At 44.3% G+C, this 18,587-nt stretch overlaps 1 protein-coding gene across 1 annotated transcript in view; it reads left to right on the forward strand.

Moving 5' to 3' along the window:
- The first annotated feature begins 4,159 nt into the window (after positions 1-4,159).
- Positions 4,160-18,587, forward strand: part of MGAT4A (alpha-1,3-mannosyl-glycoprotein 4-beta-N-acetylglucosaminyltransferase A) — a 144,991-nt gene continuing 130,563 nt past the window's right edge. Inside the window, exons 1-2 of the mRNA XM_074965240.1 lie at positions 4,160-4,633; positions 9,283-9,600. Coding sequence (XP_074821341.1) covers positions 9,510-9,600 — 91 coding nt within the window. The 5' untranslated portion in view covers positions 4,160-4,633; positions 9,283-9,509. The remainder of the gene's footprint in view (positions 4,634-9,282; positions 9,601-18,587) is intronic.

Below are 18,587 nucleotides of genomic sequence, written 5' to 3' on the forward strand. Positions count from 1 at the left end.
TCAACCAGGTGACCATGAATGATATCATTCTCCTGAGGATAACACAGAGAGATAAAGAACGGATGTTGTTTGAATGCCAGCAAACATACACTGCAATGCTTTGTTCTACAATGATTCCCGAGTATGTGCTACTGGTCTGGTGTGGTAAAGTGTCCTACCATGGTGGACGGAATAAGTCTGCCCTCCCCAGAAACCTTTTGCAAAGGCTTTGGGAGTACATCCAGGAGAGCCGCGAATGCCAGGGCAAATTAATCATTAAACATGCTTGCTTTTAAACCATGTATAGTATTTTAAAAGGTACATTCACCAGAGGCCCTTTCTCCTCCTGGCGGGTCCGGGAGGCAGCCTTGGGTGGGTTCGGGGGGTACTGGCTCCAGGTCCAGGGTGAGAAACAGTTCCTGGCTGTCGGGAAAACCGGTTTCTCCGCTTGCTTGCTGTGAGCTATCTACAACCTCCTCCTCCTCAAAACCTGCTTCCATGTTGCCTCCATCTCCATTGAAGGAGTCAAACAACACAGCTGGGGTAGTGGTGGCTGAACCCCCTAAAATGGCATGCATCTCATCATAGAAGCGGCATGTTTTGGGCTCTGACCCGGAGTGGGCATTTGCCTCTCTGGTTTTCTGGTAGGCTTGCCTCAGCTCCTTAAATTTCACGTGGCACTGCTTCGGGTCCCTGTTATGGCCTCTGTCCTTCATGCCCTGGGAGATTTTGACAAATGTTTTGGCATTTCGAAAACTGGAACGTAGTTCTGATAGCACAGATTCCTCTCCCCGTACAGCGATCAGATCCCGTACCTCCCGTTCGGTCCATGCTGGAGCTCTTTTGCGATTCTGGGTCTCCGTCATGGTCACCTCTGCTGATGAGCTCTGCATGGTCACCTGCAGCTTGCCACGCTGGCCAAACAGGAAATTGAAATTCAAAAGTTCGCGGGCCTTTTCCTGTCTACCTGACCAGTGCATCTGAGTTGAGAGTGCTGTCCAGAGAGGTCACAATGGAGCACTCTGGGATAGCTCCCGGAGGCCAATACCGTCTAATTGCGTCCACAGTACCCCAAATTCAACCCAGCAAGGCCGATTTCAGTGCTAATCCCCTTGTCGGGGGTGGAGTAAGGAAATCAATTTTAAGAATCCTTTAAGTCGAAAAAAGGGCTTCGTCTTGTGGACAGGTGCAGGGTTAAATCGATTTAACGCTGCTAAATTTGACCTCAACTCCTAGTGTAGACCAAGCTTCTTCATTTTATAGTGATTTCTCTTCAAGCTCTGCTTTTAAAAATGAACCTGTTTTACTGGAAGAGTTAATTTATTTCCATTACATTTTCAAATTAAAACACTGTAGACCTATGAACTATATTTCAAAACTTCAGTTGCTTATAGGAGAATACATAGGACTATCAAGAAGAAAGAAAAGATTTGTTGAGGAATTACAGGTGTGAGACACTGTTCAGTTTCCAAGGTGTACTGCCACTCTTACCAGAAACAATTACTATTATGAAGCTTCTGTCAAAGAGCCCGAATTTCTTTTATTGCAGATCCACCTGCACAACTGTCCTTAGCTGTACAATTTTCTACTTTTCAAACGGTAAAACAGGCCTGTAGATGTTTGCTTACTGTTGGATTGTGGCAGGTTGATGGTTGGTGTCCTTACTCTGAATTTTTTCTGTTCTCTATTTTGCCTTTCTTCTCATGCAACTACCCCAAGGGGGAAAAGTTGGATATTGTGGAAAGCTCTATTTTTAGTTACTCTATTGAGGGTGGAAGTTAATAGTTAAAGAGAGAATGTCGAAGTGTAGCTATACTGGCATAGCTATACCAGCAAACCTTCCTAATGAAATTTGGCCTTACTGAATGAAGACAAAGTGTCCTTATGAAACAATTGCCATGTAAAATGGCTTTTAATACAGTTTATACTGGTTTCCTGAGTGAAATAAGCTACACTGGAAAAATCACTTTTATGTGAGTATACCTGCATCTACACTAAAGCTTTTGCCAGAATAGAAATGTTGTAAAGAAAATCACACCCCTAACTGACCTTACTAAACTAGCTAAAGTTTCTAGCACTGACCTGGCCTAAACTGGACAGACGACAAGAGACTATTACACAAAAGAGTTACTGTGTGACACTTGGAGAGGGAAAAGGATTGGATATTGTTAAGTAGAACCATATGGCAGGCTTACCGTCATAAGTCTGGAGGGTTGCTATCCATGCTAATTTTGATGATGCTGTTTGATTTTGATGATAGCATACAAGCATGCTTTCACAGTCTGCAAATCTTTTAGGACAGGTGCAATGAAACAAGGGCAGGATGATATCTGATGACTGAGTTAAAGGATAAAAAATGTGACAGTCAGACATACTGAGTAAATTACCATGGACCTTATTCAGCTTGTTGTAAAACACCGTATTTTGATAGTGGGGAGGAACAGAGATAGCTGTCAACTCTGCTTAGTTAATTTTCATTACTTCAAAGCTGTATCTACATTTCAGGTTTTTGTGTAACAGTATGTATGTATAATAGGTTGGCAGTGTTTGTCTGAAACATCTCACACTTGTAGCAGGTTTGATTCTACTGGGAAAGGGTTAAGTGGATTGTAACATCTCCTGCATATACGGAAGGTGGAAGTGGCTCTTTGAGAATAAAGGATCTTGGGTGTGGGGCGAGGACTCCTGAGGAACCACCAAATGCAATTGAGGTTTGTGCTCATCTGGGTATTACCTTACTATTGGAGTGTGTTTGTAAAGTATCTGAAGGTAGAGCTGCTGCCGGCAGCAGCAGCTGCCAGCAGCAGCACTGAAGTAAGGATGGCATGGTATGGTATTGCCACCCTTACTTCTGCGCTGCCTTCAGGGTTGGGTGCCCAGCCAACACTCTCCAGCTCTGAAGGCAGCACAGAAGTAAGGGTGGCAATACTGTGACCCCCTAAAATAACCTTGTGACCCCCCTGCAACTCCCTTTTAGGTCAGGACCCCCAATTTGAGAAATGCTGGTCTCCCCCCTGTGAAATCTGTATCGTATGGGGTAAAAGCACACGAAAGACCAGATTTCACGGTCTGTGATGCATTTTTCATGGCCGTGAATTTGGTAGGGCCCTACTTATACCAGTACAGTTGGGGGCAAGATGACAACTTTCACACAGTGCTGCAGTTTCGTGTTATGGACTAGTACAACAAAAGGCTCTGAGACATTGATTTGTTGATCTTCTGGTATTCATAATGTGAAGGCATACTGTACGTAACTAGTATCTTCATGTTGTGTATAGAGTATTCCCCTTCCTATCTAGGAATAAACTGTAGTGGTATAACCACTTTTATACTAGTGTAATGGTACTCACAATAGAGGTGTTATACCACTCTAACTATAATGATACAGTTAGAGTGATACAACTTTTGGGGGACCTGGTATAAAGTGACAGAACTTTTATGTGCAAACAAGGCCTTAGCCTGCTCTTCCCTGTCTCTTAGCCTATGTTTGATTTCAAAAACCCCTCTCTAACAATAGGAATGATGCAGGGGCTATAGGGCCTACATATTTATGGTTACCATAGGTCTGGATTTCCTGGACATAGCCTCTTTTATGAGCTTCTTTTCTCTGTCCAGGTAAATTTTTGAAATAACAGTAAATGTCCCAGGTTTTTGCAGAGCAGACAAGCTGCAGCTCAGAAAGAGCCCGGATTGGTGCACTTCCCCATGGGTCCCTCTCCTGCAAGCCAGAACTGCTGGATCCTACCCACCCACACCACAGCTCCTTGCACTGGGGAGCACGGGTCCTACAGGGAGGCACTGCCTGAGGGCTGTTGCTGCATCCTGGGCTTGCCCTAGCTGCCCTACCACTGTGATAGGGAGTGACACTGCCCCCCCCCCCCAGCAGTGCCCTCTTTTGGGGAACCTGAAATACTCTCACCCTATACACTAGTGTGAAGCAACAGTGTTGTTCTTTAGCTCAAGTGGGGGAGGTTTTTCTGGTTTTGGGAGCTGAAAAAACCCCAGCTCTGTAGAGACAGCAACCCCCCCCCCTTTTTTTAAAAGGTCTCTTGAGACCCGCAATATCTGATTGCAGGAGCAGACAGGGCCCCAGTTAGCCCAGGAGCGACACCCCCACAGAGCGCCAGGCATCTGTGTGAGCACCACCCAAGAGCGAGCTTCGTCACGCCCGCCCGCACAAGAACGAGAGACGCCCTGAGGCTGCCACAAGCGGAGCGAGCCCGCTGTGAACAGAGCCGGAATTGGACGGCAGTGGGGGGCACCTGTGCCCTGCTAGAGGCGGCGCACGGACCGCACCCCCCTGCAAGATACTGCCACCACCCCCAGGCACTGCACCACACCAGCTCAGGCGCACGAGAGTTATTTATAGCTCCAGAAGCGAGATTGACAGGAGCCTGAGCCAATGAGAGGGCGCCTCTCGGCAAGTTGGCGGTTGGCCTGCCGCGGAGGACCATTTGGCCAATGGGCAGCCAAGCGAGCTGCAGCGGGCGGGCTCTCCGAGTAGCTAACGGATGGAGCGGCCGCCGCTCGACAGGGTGGTGCGGGCTGAGGAGCTCGCGGGCCTTTAGGCGCCGCCTCAGCCCCTGCCGGTGAGGAAGCGCGAGCGGCAGCGGCTCATCTCCCCCGCGCGGGAGCCCAGGTGGCCCGGACCCAGGTGAGCGTGGCGGCCGGGACACGCCCCCTCCTCAGCCCGGGGCCTGGCGGAGGGCAGGTGGGGGCCTCGCTGCGGGGGCTCCGGGCTGGTACCCCTGGGCTGAGCCGCCGGCGGACCCAGCCCATCCCGTGCCGTTGCCTCGGGGGCTGGGACCCTCCTCCCCGGCTGTGCCGCGAGCGCCCGTCCGGCCTGAGGGGCCGCGACCCGCTGCGTGTTGAGGGGGGTCCCAAGCCGGGTCTCCCCGGCCAGTGCCCCAGCCCGGCTCCCCCGCCCCGGCGGTGGGGGGAAATGCTGGGCGCCCCGGAGCAGGGACCGCATCCCTGGAGGCTCCTCCCAGCGCGGGCTGCCCTTCCCCGCGGACCGAGGCGACGGTTATTTATCGCCGCTGCCGAAGCTGCCCAGCCGGCACCCGCGCTGCCCGGGACGCGTGGGGGCGGTTGGACGGTCCGCGAGCTCCGCTTCTCCCCCCAGCGCTGTGGGACACCAGGGTAAAGGGATGTAGCTGTAAAGAAAACTAAGGGGTGATGGTGAGAGAGAGAAGCTACATCAGCAAACGGATGCGAGCAAGACCGTTGAAGGGAGCAAGGGTAATAATCCAGCCTTAATTTGTCTTGTGTTCTAGGAATTAGACACGGTGGTTGGTCCTGCCAAGCCTGTGTGCTGCAAAACCCCAGGCACGACAGGGTGGTCTGGCCTTTGATCATCCTTGAATTGCTTTTCGTTTTTGCTAAGGTTGTTATGATGGTTACATTATTTATCAGTACTGAGCACCCTACTAATACTCAGTGATAAAAGTATTTATATTATTGAGTGTGGTACACGTGAGACTTTCTTCAAAGTGACTTACAGATTTTACCTTGGATCCTCACAGCCATCCGGTACTAGTGCCCTCATTTTTACAGAGGAGGAGGAAACTGTAGCAACGACGTTTCCTGCTTGTAAGCAACAGTGATCGCCAGTGTCAACTGAGATAAGAAATAATCCGGTTTTCGTTCCCAGTCCTGTGCTTACACTCATTCTCCCAACCCTAAATACAGAAAAATGTTCTAATGAAAGGAAGGGTTTAAAAATGGCTGTAATGAGAATGTACCCATTTATTTTTCTCTTTATAAGTTTTCTTTTTGTATATTATACAAAAGAGCTTTTTAAGGTTTTGCTGTTGGGTTTTTTTGCTATTGTGAATTTCATTTTCTAGGCATTTGTGCTCCAATGTGTGTTAAGGTTTCCTCAGAACCACAAGGTACTTTAGGTCCTGATCCTACAGAGACTTATGCATAGTTGGACTGCAGGTTTGGGGCATTAACGCATATCAGGTTTTGGCACACATTTGAAACTACCTCATGTCTATTGACCAGAAGTCTGGAAGAGCCAATTGTTTGATTCAGTAAGCTAGGGAGCACCTCCTGAGAGATGTTGAGGGCTCTCAACTGCCATTGCCTTAAGCGTCTTGCAAGGTCAGGCCTTTAGTCACATCATCCATAGTGGGGAAGCCTAGGCCATCTCTTTACTGGAGAAGTTTTACAAGTTTAACTAAATACATCTAGATAAATTGGTAGAAACCATATAATATAAATATACTTCAACTGGCTGACCCCTCATTTAGATCAGCTTAGTTTGCTAAATTACTTTATGATAATCAGTAATTTAAGCAAACGGAATAGATGTTTGAGGGTTAAATGGTTTAAGTACATCAACATTGGGGCATGCACTGGGTTAACTAGATCAATTTAAAATTTTAGTTAAATTGGTGCAACCTTTCTAGTATTGATAAGGTCTTAGAATGTGCAGTCTCTGATGCAGTGTAGTTCAGTTACGCCTCGCTTAACGTTGTAGTTATGTTCCTGAAAAATGCTGCTTTAAGCGAAACAATGTTAAGCGAAACCCATTTCCCCATAGGAATTAATGTAAATGGGATAGTTAGGTTCCAGGGGAATTTTTTTCACCAGACAAAAGACTTTTATTTATATAGTATAAGTTTTAAACAAACAGTTTAATACTGTACATAGCAATGAGGATTGTGAAGCTTGGTTGAGGTGGTGGAGTCAGAGAGTGGGATATTTCCTAGGGAATGTTTTACTGCTAAATGATGAACTAGCAGCAGTCCGCTGACCCCCAAGGGTTAACAAGTTGTTAATGTAGCCTCACACTCTACAAGGCATCACAAATGGAGGGAGGAGACACACATGCACTGTGAGAGAGAGACGCGCATTGCCCCTTTAAGTACACTGACCCCACTATAAGTACACTGCCTTTTTATGTAGATCAGTAGGTTGAGACAGCAGCTGCTGCCAGCAAGCTCCCTCCGTCTTGAACCCTGTTGTGTCTCTTCCCCCCCCCCCCGCGCTCTGTGGAGATGGGGTACTTGAGTAGGGGGCACCCTGACATTAGCACTCCTCTTTCCCCCCTGCTGTGCACAGCAAGCAGGAGGCTCCTGGAAGCAGCTCCAAGGCAGAGGGCAGGAGCAGCACACGGCAGTGGGGGGAGGGACACCTGAACTGCCGGGCAATTGATAGCCTGCTGAGTGGCTGCCGCACAGGGAACTTGGGGGGCTGCAGGTCCACCCTGGTTCCAAGCCCTCACCACCTAGCTCCAACAGGCTGCTCTTTCTGCAAGCAGTGGACAAAGCAGGCGGCTGCCAAACAATGTTATAAGGGAGCATTGTGCAACTTTAAACGAGCATGTTCTCTAATAGATCAGTGACGTGACAACGTTAAGTGAGGAGTTACTGTACCCCTAAATAATAACTAGGTTATGGGTGGAAAAAAGTGGGGCATGGGGGAGAGAAGAATAGCATAAGAGCAAAACCAACTATCCACAATACTACTTACTTCATTTGGAAACATCTAGTTTTGCACATATTACTGTGGCTTGTACTTACTTTCTTCCTTCCCCTTTCTGCTGCTGTTTGAGACATTCATATCTCATGCCTTGTCTTATAAAAACTCTTTGGGCAATGACTGTCGTCTTATGTGTTTGTAAAGAACAGTGGGATCCCAGTTTTGATTGGGACCTCTAGATATTATTGCAGAACATCATAATAGCTCTCTAAAATCAACGTAATGCTGTTACTGTCAGCATTGTTGACATCATTAACCTCCCAGTCAATTAGGCCTGTCATCTGAGAGTCATTTTAGGTTCCTCCCTCTTTCCAATCCTACACATCCAGGCCATATAAAAATCTCACTGCTTTTTTCCCTTAACACTTCCAAGATCTTTTCTCTCTGTCCACACTACTTTAACTCTCATTTAGGCCTTCATCTTCTGACTTAACTACTGCAACCTACTCTCTGGCCTTCCTTAAGTCCATCTCATCTCCCTTAGAACATTCAAAATGAGGGTGATAAATAATTTTTCCTGAGCTATAATTCAAACAGTGTCAGTCCTCTCTCTGAATCTCCCTACTGGTTTTTTTTCTCTCTCTCTCTCTCTCCCCCTTCACATCAAATTCAATCTTCTTGTCTACCTTAAATGTCCTTCACAACTCTGCCCTTCCTATTTATCTATTCTTATATTGCATTGTCCCAAGTGCTCTCTCAATGTCAGCCTTTATCGCATATTTGTCCACTTCTCCCACAAGTACCTTCTTGATGCTTCTTACATGTGGAATGCCCTCTGCAAACTAATATGTAAAGCACCTGCCTGACTCTGTTTGTTTTTAAATTCCCTCAAGGGTCACTACAGCGATTATACTAATGGTAAATTACCAAGTGAAAAAGATTGGGAAGGCTTCTGATTTAAAAGATATAAAAAAATATTTATGAAAAGACTTGTAACCTGAAAGTTCTGTGCAGTGCTAGTCTGCGTAATCATGTGCTCCTATAACTGTTACCCTTTTCTCTCTATTTGTTTGTGACACACTCTTGGTGCATCTTGTCTTAATTGTAAGCTCTCTGCATAAGAGTCGTTCTGTTACTATGTATTTTTACGGCTGTTAACACAATGGGGCCCCAGTTGATCGGAGCCTTAAGGTGCCAGTGTAATAAAAAAAGTTTTCCTTTTGCTCTTAAGTGATGACCTATTTGAATGAGAAATAAATTATCAATTCTGAACTGGAAAACTTAAACCCAAAGAAATTCTCGCCAGCTGAGTAACAAACTTCTGTCAGATGGAATTTGAAATAGAAGATCTGGCAGTATCTTAAAGAACAATATCGGGTACTTAGGCTTCATGTTTATGCCATTTCATAATTGTGTAGTCTGGTATGAGGAAAGTCCTCCAGATTTCTCTGGTACTTTAAAAAAAAAAAAAAAAATCCCAGAAACCAGATATTGGCCTGTTTTGGGACGTGTGATCTGCTCAGGTAGTGCAAAAAGGCTGAATACTTAGAATTTTCCAGTAAATTGAGCTATTGACTGGGCAATACTAGCATAGCTAGCTCCTGCACTACACCCTGGTATGAAGGGTAGTGATGGGGAGACAGGTAGGGGCATGGGCAGAGTGTAGTATTCTCAGATGATTCCTTGGGGACCGCTGCCAGCTGGTGTAGGTTGAAGGAGCTCGGAGGCTTTGGTGTAACCCATGCCAGAGCTAAAGCTGTGGTTGACAGAAAGTTGGAGACTGCTGGACCACTCACTCTCCTGCACTACACAGACTGCTTATGATATATTTTTGTGCCTCTAACTGATCAATTGTGTTCCCTTTGTAAACAGGAGTAGAAGCATAAAGAAGTTTACTTTATGGAGGCTAATGAGTGACTCAAGTAACAGTTTGAAGCGGTGTAACTGCTGGACTGGTTTTACAGAGCTTTTGAAATGAGAGATCTACATCTCTCATTCTTGTTGGTCAAGTGACGCTAATGGTGGAATAAACTGACTTCAGTACAACTGATCAATCCAAATCGCAAGTACCATATAAACAAGTGTGATGTTGAAATGAGATGAGGCTCCGAAATGGAACTGTGGCCACTGTGTTAGTTTTCATCACTTTTCTCAGTTTGTCCTGGTACACTGCATGGCAAAATGGTAAAGGTAAGACAAATATTTTCTGAAAAGAAACTGAACTCTAGCTATGTGTGAAGGAGAAGTGAATGATGCAACATATGGTGTGTTTTTTTAAATGTTTTTCTTAATGCTAGTAGGCTGTAAACTGCATGTTGACTACTTCTGCTCAAGAGTATTACCTTGATGAGTAATATGCATCTGTTTTTGCAGTCAGAAAATCAACCTGGAGGGATGCCTATTGTGTTTGTTTGAAAACCTATTTCTGTGGAGATAAACAAAAGACTTTTTTTTCCGTAATGGAAAAGGGCTATGTTAGGCAGTATCTCCATTGCACACTTGCAGGAGAAACAGATGGTCTTCTTTAATTTTTCCTGTGACAGTTGCCCAGTGGGCCAGGCTGGAGAATATAAACATTACTTTTTGGTGCCACTTTCTATTTTTTCCTATTGATTTGGTTATTGAAACGGCAACCTGCAACTCAACATCTTTTGAGAGATTTTTCTCCCTTCTGACTTGCCCTTTGAGGGAAATGTAAAGTATTTCCAGTTTGACCTGTGTTTATTAATATTCCTTTTCTAGTAATTTAAATAAGGAATTAGTGAATTCTATATATTAGATTTTTACAAAACTGATATGTTTGTTGAGGATTGTATTACTGTTATCTCAAGTCACTTCAAAATGATGAATATGCTCTAAGTGTCCCTGCTAAGACAGACTTTCTCAATACGGGGTGTGAGCACATCAAACTTTCTGGTGGAGCAGGGGGTTGGTGGCGGCACAGTGAGTCTGAGTAAAAGTGCCATGGGGTGGGCAATTACCAGATCACAATGCCTCTCTCTCAGATTTTGGGAAGGGACAGCCAGGTTACATTTGAGTGAGTGGCATTGTGACTTGGCACTTATTACTTTTGCCATCCTTCCAGCGCCCCTTATCTGATGCTTTCTAAACAGGTAGGGATGTTTTTATAGCACCATTTGACGAGCATTTTCAGTAATTTGCCTAGTAGTCCATGAGCATACATGTGGAACACTAGGTGGCAGTCTACTCGCATTGTAAGGATGGGTGGGGGATCCAAGTTTTTAAAAATAAAATAAGGTGGGGCATGGTTTAAAAAAAAAAAAAAGGCTGGGAACCCCTATGCTAAGAGAGTGCTGTTTTGGGGGTCTGATCCTGCACCACTGAAGCATTGACTTACCGGAAAGCAAGCCAAGACTTGCCAGGAATCCCATCTGTTACAGAGAGAGCCAACCTAGAGTCTGTCTTTAAAAAAAAATCTGTGGGAAGAAAGAGAAACAAAGCCTTTGGGAAGAAACGTACAGGCTGTGTTGCAGGTTGGCTAATTTGTCTTCATTGGGCATTTGTAGGAGAAACAGATGCTGTATCCTTTAATCTGTTTTGTAACAGTTGGTCAATGGGCTTGGCTGCTGAACATAAACATCAGTGAAACGGCTGGATTCTTGAGGTCATGATACTGTAAATTTGTTTTAATTGGGCAATAGAAATCTAAATTTGACAAACAATGAAAACAGAAGGATATTAATACTGTACCAGAAATGCTGAATTTTGCATCTTGGCTTATAAAATACACGTACCCTTTCTAATAAAAGTTTCATGCTATATAACTTGGACAAAGATGTTACAATATGCTGTTTCTGCAAATTCTGATGACAGTGTCTTTGTTTATAAATACCTTGATACATATCTGTGGACTTTTAGCCAGGGTGGATTTGATTTAAATCACTAGTCAGGAAGACTTGATTTAATCATGGATTTCTACTTAAAAGTGCGTTCTTGTTGGTTGTTATAACCTTAATACATATTCTTTGCAACTCAGAGAGAGATGTAGGTTTCATTTTTAGAAGGTACACGCTATACATTTTTAAAGTGATTTATTTTGAAAACTTTTCAGATTCATTTTACAGCTATATCAGAACATGAATGATTGTTTGGTTATTTCATTTACTAAAGGTAATTGAAGCAGATAGTTCACCTCCCAATGACTTTATAAATATCTCCAGTTCAACAGGTTAATCAATAATATTTGGAGGATTTTCTTGCCATGCTGTATTAGGAGGAGAACATCACCAGACACACATTTAAATTGTTTTATTTAACTACAACAACAACAACGTTATGTATTCTGGATTTTTTTCTTCAACAGCAAACATATAATATTATAACAAAACAAGTATATGAATTTTTGAATTTAGCTAAACATTCAAGTTTTTTAAAATCAGGTTTGTTTTTGTTAATATTGTGTTAAACTAAAATAGTTAAATGAAATATTTAAAAAAAAAAAATTAAGTCAACTGTGTCAGCCAGGTCTACATGAGAAACTTTAAAATATTGGCTTCTGCAGCTAACTCGGTCATCTTCACCTTCAATTTTCCTGTTTGTTCATAATCTGGAAAAGAAAAACAAGCTTTCCTGCTTTTTCAGGTCCCAAACGATTTCTCAATTTGGAATGAATTAATCCAAAGACAGAAAATATTCTTTCTACACCAGCAGAAGAAGCTACTGCTGTTAAGAGAGAGAGATTATCACTTCAGCAGTCTCTGATTCCAAGTACTAAAGTGACTTCCACCAGTTCACTGGTGTAACTTTCTTTAAAAGATCCTCAGCAAACCTGTTTCTTGAATGGTTCACCCTTAGCTCTGAAGTTTATTATAGTTGGCATTATGGAAGGATGATTGCTGGATGTCCATGTCATAGCCAGCTCCTCTTCTTCATCAGTTAAGGTTTGATCCTGGTACCGAGTGTTGAGAATATTTGCAAGAAAATGAGCTGGAAAAAGCTTGTAATTTAACTCTGTCATTGCATATTTCTCTCTTTAAGATCTCTCAGTTCCTTCCAAATTTCAACAGCGTCAGCAATAAAACAGCTATTTCCCTGCATTTTGTTCAAGGTTACAGAAATAGGCTTCAAGGTACTCAGCATGTGTTCAACATTTCTCTTAAGCCCAATGTTGAGAACTTTGGCTGTGCCATCTCTTTTTTCACAATTTTGTTCACAAACTGTCGTCAGATTAGGCCAGTTCTTGATACAGTGCTCAAAACAGTCCTCTACTGAGTTCCATTGCACGTCTTGTGGGAGAGTTAGCTTCGTTCCTCCCACTTTTTTCAGAGCAGCTGCTGCAAAGTGGTTGTTATGGGAGTATTTTGCAGTTTCAACAATATTAGCGTTTATTTCTGGAACACTGAAGTCTTTGGCTAGGAGGTGCATCAAATGAGCACTGCAACTGTATGTTAACTTGGGACTCTCTTCTAAATAATTTCTTCTCATCTTGGATACATTTGCAGCATTATCTATGACCAAGCTGCGTATTAGACATTTGAATTTTTTTTCCACAGTTTGTTATAGTTTTTACTGCTGCTACTTGTAAGCATTCTGCTCTGTGTGCATTTCCTGATATATCAATTGTTTCTGTAAGGAAGACATTTCCTTCTTCTGTTGTCACACAAGCACATACAACAGGATCATTGTGGACATTGCTCCACCCATCAAGTCTCAGGTTAACAATTTCACCCTTTAGACTTTTTGCACGCTGCTCAATTTCTTTGTCATACACTTTGTCCAGCAATTTGCCTGAGACATCTGCTCTGTTGGGGGGACTGTATCCTGGACTTAGTCACTGAACCATGTTAATGATGCGTGGGTTATCAATCACACTGAAAGAAGAGTTAGTTGCGTAAACAAACCAGGCAATTTTTTCATCAATTACACATACACTTTGGTTTTCCTATAAGAAAAATAGTTTTGTTTACTATTCCAAAGATTTTTTTTTATTACTATGTGCTTCAACTAAAAAACTCTTGTCTCTAATTTCAGATGTCTTTTGTAATTTTAAGGAACTCATTGGGTAGACAATGGAGGGGGAAAACAAATTTATTAATAATCACCTTTTATTATTTTCATTGATTAGTTACAGTCTGATACACACATTAGGTAATAACCTAATGTAAGGTTTTATTCTGTTGGTGCTAGCGAGTCATTCAAGAGTTTGAACAGTAGACTGCAATTCAGTGGAAATGGTGGTTGGGATGTTGGAATGCATTCTCAAAAGGATGAGCGCATTACTTAGCCACAAATTTCTAATGCTACTTTAGACAAATCACTTGTTGACCTCCCTTGGCCTCAAGTGGCTTGAAGCTTAATTAATGTTTTGTAAAATGTTTTGATATTTTTGAAAGAAAGGTGGTATTACTATATGACCAGTCTTGCTGACTAGGAATTTGGGGCCACTCACAAACATTTAAGTTTTCAGTTAATATCTTAATGCAAGTACATCATTTTGTATGTCCAAAGTGACAGAACATATTAGTCAATCCTGTTCAGAGGGGAAACATGAGTGTCACAGATGGTGCCTTCTAGACAAAACTGTAACAAGTGATCAGAGTTTCCTCTTGAAGGTAATTAAATTTTACACTCAGCAAATACTCATCTTTTTGTAAATTTCTCAGGACAAAAGTGGTTCCCCTGGTCCCTCTATTACTAGATGTAAAAGAGTAATGTGTTATCATGGGTAATTGTTATATCTAACATTTTAAATTATAGTAGCACACAGGTTCAGGATCAGGCACAGAGATGGCTTTTGCCCTAAATCCCATATAAACTGTGAATAATCAGGCATAATTTGAGGGGGATAAAAAGATAGCTTTGGTAAAAGTAATAAATGTATGGGCTAAATTAAACGCAACAACAGAGGTGTAAGAGTAGGAACAGGAACACTACGTACACTTACTGCAGAAGAAAACACTTTCATAGAAAGAATCTGTGGGGAAAAAATAACTGCTTGGTGGTTCTCCTCTGAAACAAAATAGTATAGTGAATAGACTTGTTCAGTCTACTTTGAAGTCCTTCGCTGTTATGACCACAAAGGCCATCTGGACACTAACCATCTCCTTCCAGGCTGGTTTGCATAGCTGTCCTGCATCTTGGAAATAAATTACCTTCTGGTAGTATCACAGGAAGATTTGTACAACTTTGATTTCACACTTACTTTCCAAAATGCTTAATAGGCAGTCCAAGTCCCTTTCCTCATAAGATCCTACCACAGCACAGTTTGGAAGCTTGGAATGTTCCAAATGAATATAATCAGATAGTTATCTTTTACAAACTGTCTCTGGAATGCAAAATCCTGGTTTCTAAGGTAATACAGTGTTGTCACTACTTAATATGCCTAGATTAATCAGTACTATCATATGTTTGATTTTGGGTTTTCTGAATGAACAGTGTGAGAGATTATTAGAAGTTGAAGGCTATGCCATAGATCACTGTAGGGTTGCTAGGTATCCGGTTTTCGACTGGAACATCTGGTCGAAAAGGGGTCTGGCAGCGTCCGGTTGGCCTCATTAGGCTCTGGGGGCAGCGGTGCTAAGGCAGGCTCTGTGCCTGGCTCTGGGGAAGCAGCGGCGGCTGCCCTGCCATGTCCTACTCCTAGGCAGAGGGACAGCCTTGGGGGGGGGGGGGGCTCCATGTGCTGCCCCAGCCTGCAGGTGCCACCCCAAGCACTGGCTCTGCAGCTCCTAGGGCTGGGAATCTGGGATGGGTGCGAAAGTGGGGTGCCGCAGCTGCATCCAGCTTCCTCCATTCCTGGGCAATGCCAGTGCGGCTGCTATTTAAGAGGCCACCTTAAATAGCAGCAGCCTCCCAGAGCCCCCATGAACCACACCAGCCAGAGCCACCTGGAGCCAGCACCCAAAACCCCACCTGTGTCCTAAGCCTCTGCTGTAGCTTGGATCCTTCTCCTGCACCCGAATGCCCTCCAGGAGCCTGCACCCCAGTGCCACCATTCCCGAGTGGCTGGGGAGAGCTGGGCAGTGGAGCCATTGTGCCACCTGGGGAGCAGCAACTGCAGCCGCTCTCTGGCCCATGGGTGCCCATGGGGAGCCTGCAGCTGCTACTGGGTTTTACGGGGCACAAGCGACCTGGGCCTGACACCAGAGTTTCCTGGAGCCTTGAGGGCTGAAGTCAGGTATGGGACTTTAGAGGGAGTTGCGTTTTTGGCAAATTTTGCCTTCAGAGGCACAATTTGGTGCTCCTGTGCACCGCTAGTTGTGTGGCACTTTCTGGGGGGCAGTCAAGTGGTCACTGATCCCCGGGGCACGTGCTCTGCCCGACGTTGGTTGCTTCATATGTAAAAATCAAAACATAAATTTCATTTCCTTGTCCCCACAAACTTTTAAGTTCCGGATGCAACATTGTCGTTGGCTCTGCTGATATTTGTGTTGCAATGGCTCTATGGATAGGCTGTCAAAATCTGAGCGATGCCCTCACTAACTTTACTCTGTCGACCTTTTGTAAAGGGACGCTATCTGGTTAAAATTCACAGACCTGATTCTTGCATTGTGATTCGGCAGCATTTTACAAATAACTATGCAGTGTACAAGGCAGTGAAGAATCAGGCTACATAAGTATTAAATGAGCTTCTTTACCTATAATACATTCAATTTTTCAATTTTAAAAATGCATTTTTGCCATTAATTCTAATTTGTTTTTTTGCATTTCACTTATCTTAGATCATGAAAATTGAAGTTAGTTGTACTGTCATTTCTAGTATTTAATTTCATTTTCCCTCATTTCTGACCCCACCCCAGAGCCCGTATCCCGCCTGCACCCCAAACTCCCTCCCATACCACCTTGCCCCCCAGCCCTGATCCTGCTCCCCCACCCTTAACCTCCTTCCACGCCCCAAGCACCCTCCTGCTCTTCCTAGGAGCTGCCCCAGTTAGGTGGCCCTGTTTCCCACAAGTGGCCAGCAGCTGCTTGGAGAGGAAGAGTCAGATGGAGATGCTCCAAATTTTTGGCTCCCTTCCCTGGTAGTCCCTATCCAGAGGCCTCCACTTTAGCCCCACTGAGCTGTCTATGCTGCAATTAGATGCCCTGCTGGCCTGGCTCAGCGGACTGGGGCTGTAACATTATTTTGTAGACATTTGGGCTCTCTGAGTCCCTCCCCCGTTGGGAGTCTCTAGCTGAACCTCAAGTTCTGAACAAACACAGCCCCACAGCGAGCCCCAGTCAGTGGACAGGGGGCAGCCAGGTTTAAGTGCTGTGTAGATACACCCACCCACACCCTCTCCCAGCAAGTAGGACATAGCAACTGCTAGTCTAGGTGGCTGTGCAGGCCAGTCCCTACAGGAGGTGCATGTAGGTTAGTGTGGTTTTGGGTGTATCTCTGTCACTTCATCCAGGGTCAGTGCACTGGGGCTGCTCCGGCTTCCGCCAGTGGAATGGCCACTGCAACCCACCCAGTCAGTGGGGCATATCAGGAGCCACCCCAGCAGCCAGATATCGCTGTGCACAAAGCCTGGCACTTGGCACTGGTGGGTACCCGCTGGAGTCTGCAAAAAGTAAGTGGGTCATATGGTCTGATGGTGCCAACACCATGGGCAGCACAAAAGGGGCCTGGCAACAGGGAATGCATAGCTTCACTTGCACTGATGTTCCTGAAACAGAAGAGCTACTCCCTGGCTATGGTAATCTCCCTCTCACCCATATACAGACCCTTTATGTTTCAAATAAAGGACAACTTGGAGAGAGTTTATTTTTAAGGGCACCTCCCCAATGTTTTATTTGTGACACACACTCATATACAAATAACACATTTTATTACAGTGTATAATCCTTTTCATGATTATTGGTATATATGAGACAATATTTATGGATTTATATGGAACATTGGGCACGGAACAAAGGACAGGTGGTCACGCTGTGTGTGACATTCTAACATCTTCCCTCAACCTGCTTTGGGACAAATCTGGGACATAGTACACATGAAAAAACTTGAAACGAAGAACACTAGAAAATCTGTTGGTTAGCAGGATGGTAAAATAGGGAGGGGTCCATTTCTGCGGCGTGAATTACATTTTATGCAACCTTATCTTAACATTAAAGAGCTACAATGAATTCATAAAATAACATCAATGCAATATTAAGGTTAAACATAAGTGTGTGGAAATATTAACATTGACTCCCATAACATTAATTTGTGCACATTGCATATATTGTCTATTAAAGCATACATTTAAACAGTTTAACTAGTCATTAAATATGGAGCAGCATAACTTTTTCCCCTACTATACAGTTCATTGTCAGGTAGGGAAGGAGTCGGTCAGTGGCTGCAGCACTACTGGATCTCCTACCAGGACAGTTGGGTGAGGCAAGGAAAACAAAGCTCCTGCAATAGTCTCTTTAGTCTCGCTCATTGAGAGTGGTGGGACTCTTTGGGGGGGGCAATTAATTTTGCAATAGTGATTAAAATACCTCCCTGGTGAGGTGAAGGGTATTTGAATCACACATTCTATCTCCCACATTCAAACTGTTGCAACTCCTGGCCTTCTGGTGCCTGTTTAGGCCTTGCAGTGAAAATGAGTGAGTGAGCAAAGGGGGGTGGGGGAGAGAGCAAGCGATGGAGGGAAGGGGGATGGAGTGAACGGAGGCAGAGCCTAGAGGAAGAGATGGGATGCGCGGGGCCTCAGGGGATGAAGCAAAGCAGGGGTGTTCAGTTTTTAGCAATTAGAAAGTTGACAACCCTAGGTCACTGAAAGGTAATATTTCTCCGAGTGCTTGCTTATGTTAATTCGAAGTAGGTGTGCTCATGCCACGTGCAGTCGTTCGAAGTTTTTTTCCCTAGCGGTACCCGTTGGGTCAGCTGTGGAGCCTCCTGGAGTCGCGCCTTCATGTCGGTGTGTGTATAGGTCCCTGCCGAGGTGTCACTTCTTCAGTTCCTTCTTACCGCTAGTGATAGTTGTTGGAGCCGCTCTCTTCTTTTACTATGGCAAACGATCCCCAGTGGACTTTCTCTTGTTGTATATGTGAATAGTTAAACTTAGGATTGATTAGTTTTCATTAACTCATAGTTAAGATAAGTTTTAGTTGGTGGTTTCTACCCCCAACCACAACGTTCTCCCCTTCTCAGGGACCGGGGGCATACCTTGTTCTCAGGTGTCCAAACCATGTGAGTCCTGTCTGAAGCCTTTGCCAAAGGGAGACTCTCATGTCTCCTGCTTGAAGTG

This window comes from Natator depressus, chromosome 1 (genome assembly GCF_965152275.1).
Source record: "Natator depressus isolate rNatDep1 chromosome 1, rNatDep2.hap1, whole genome shotgun sequence".
Taxonomy (NCBI): domain Eukaryota; kingdom Metazoa; phylum Chordata; order Testudines; family Cheloniidae; genus Natator; species Natator depressus.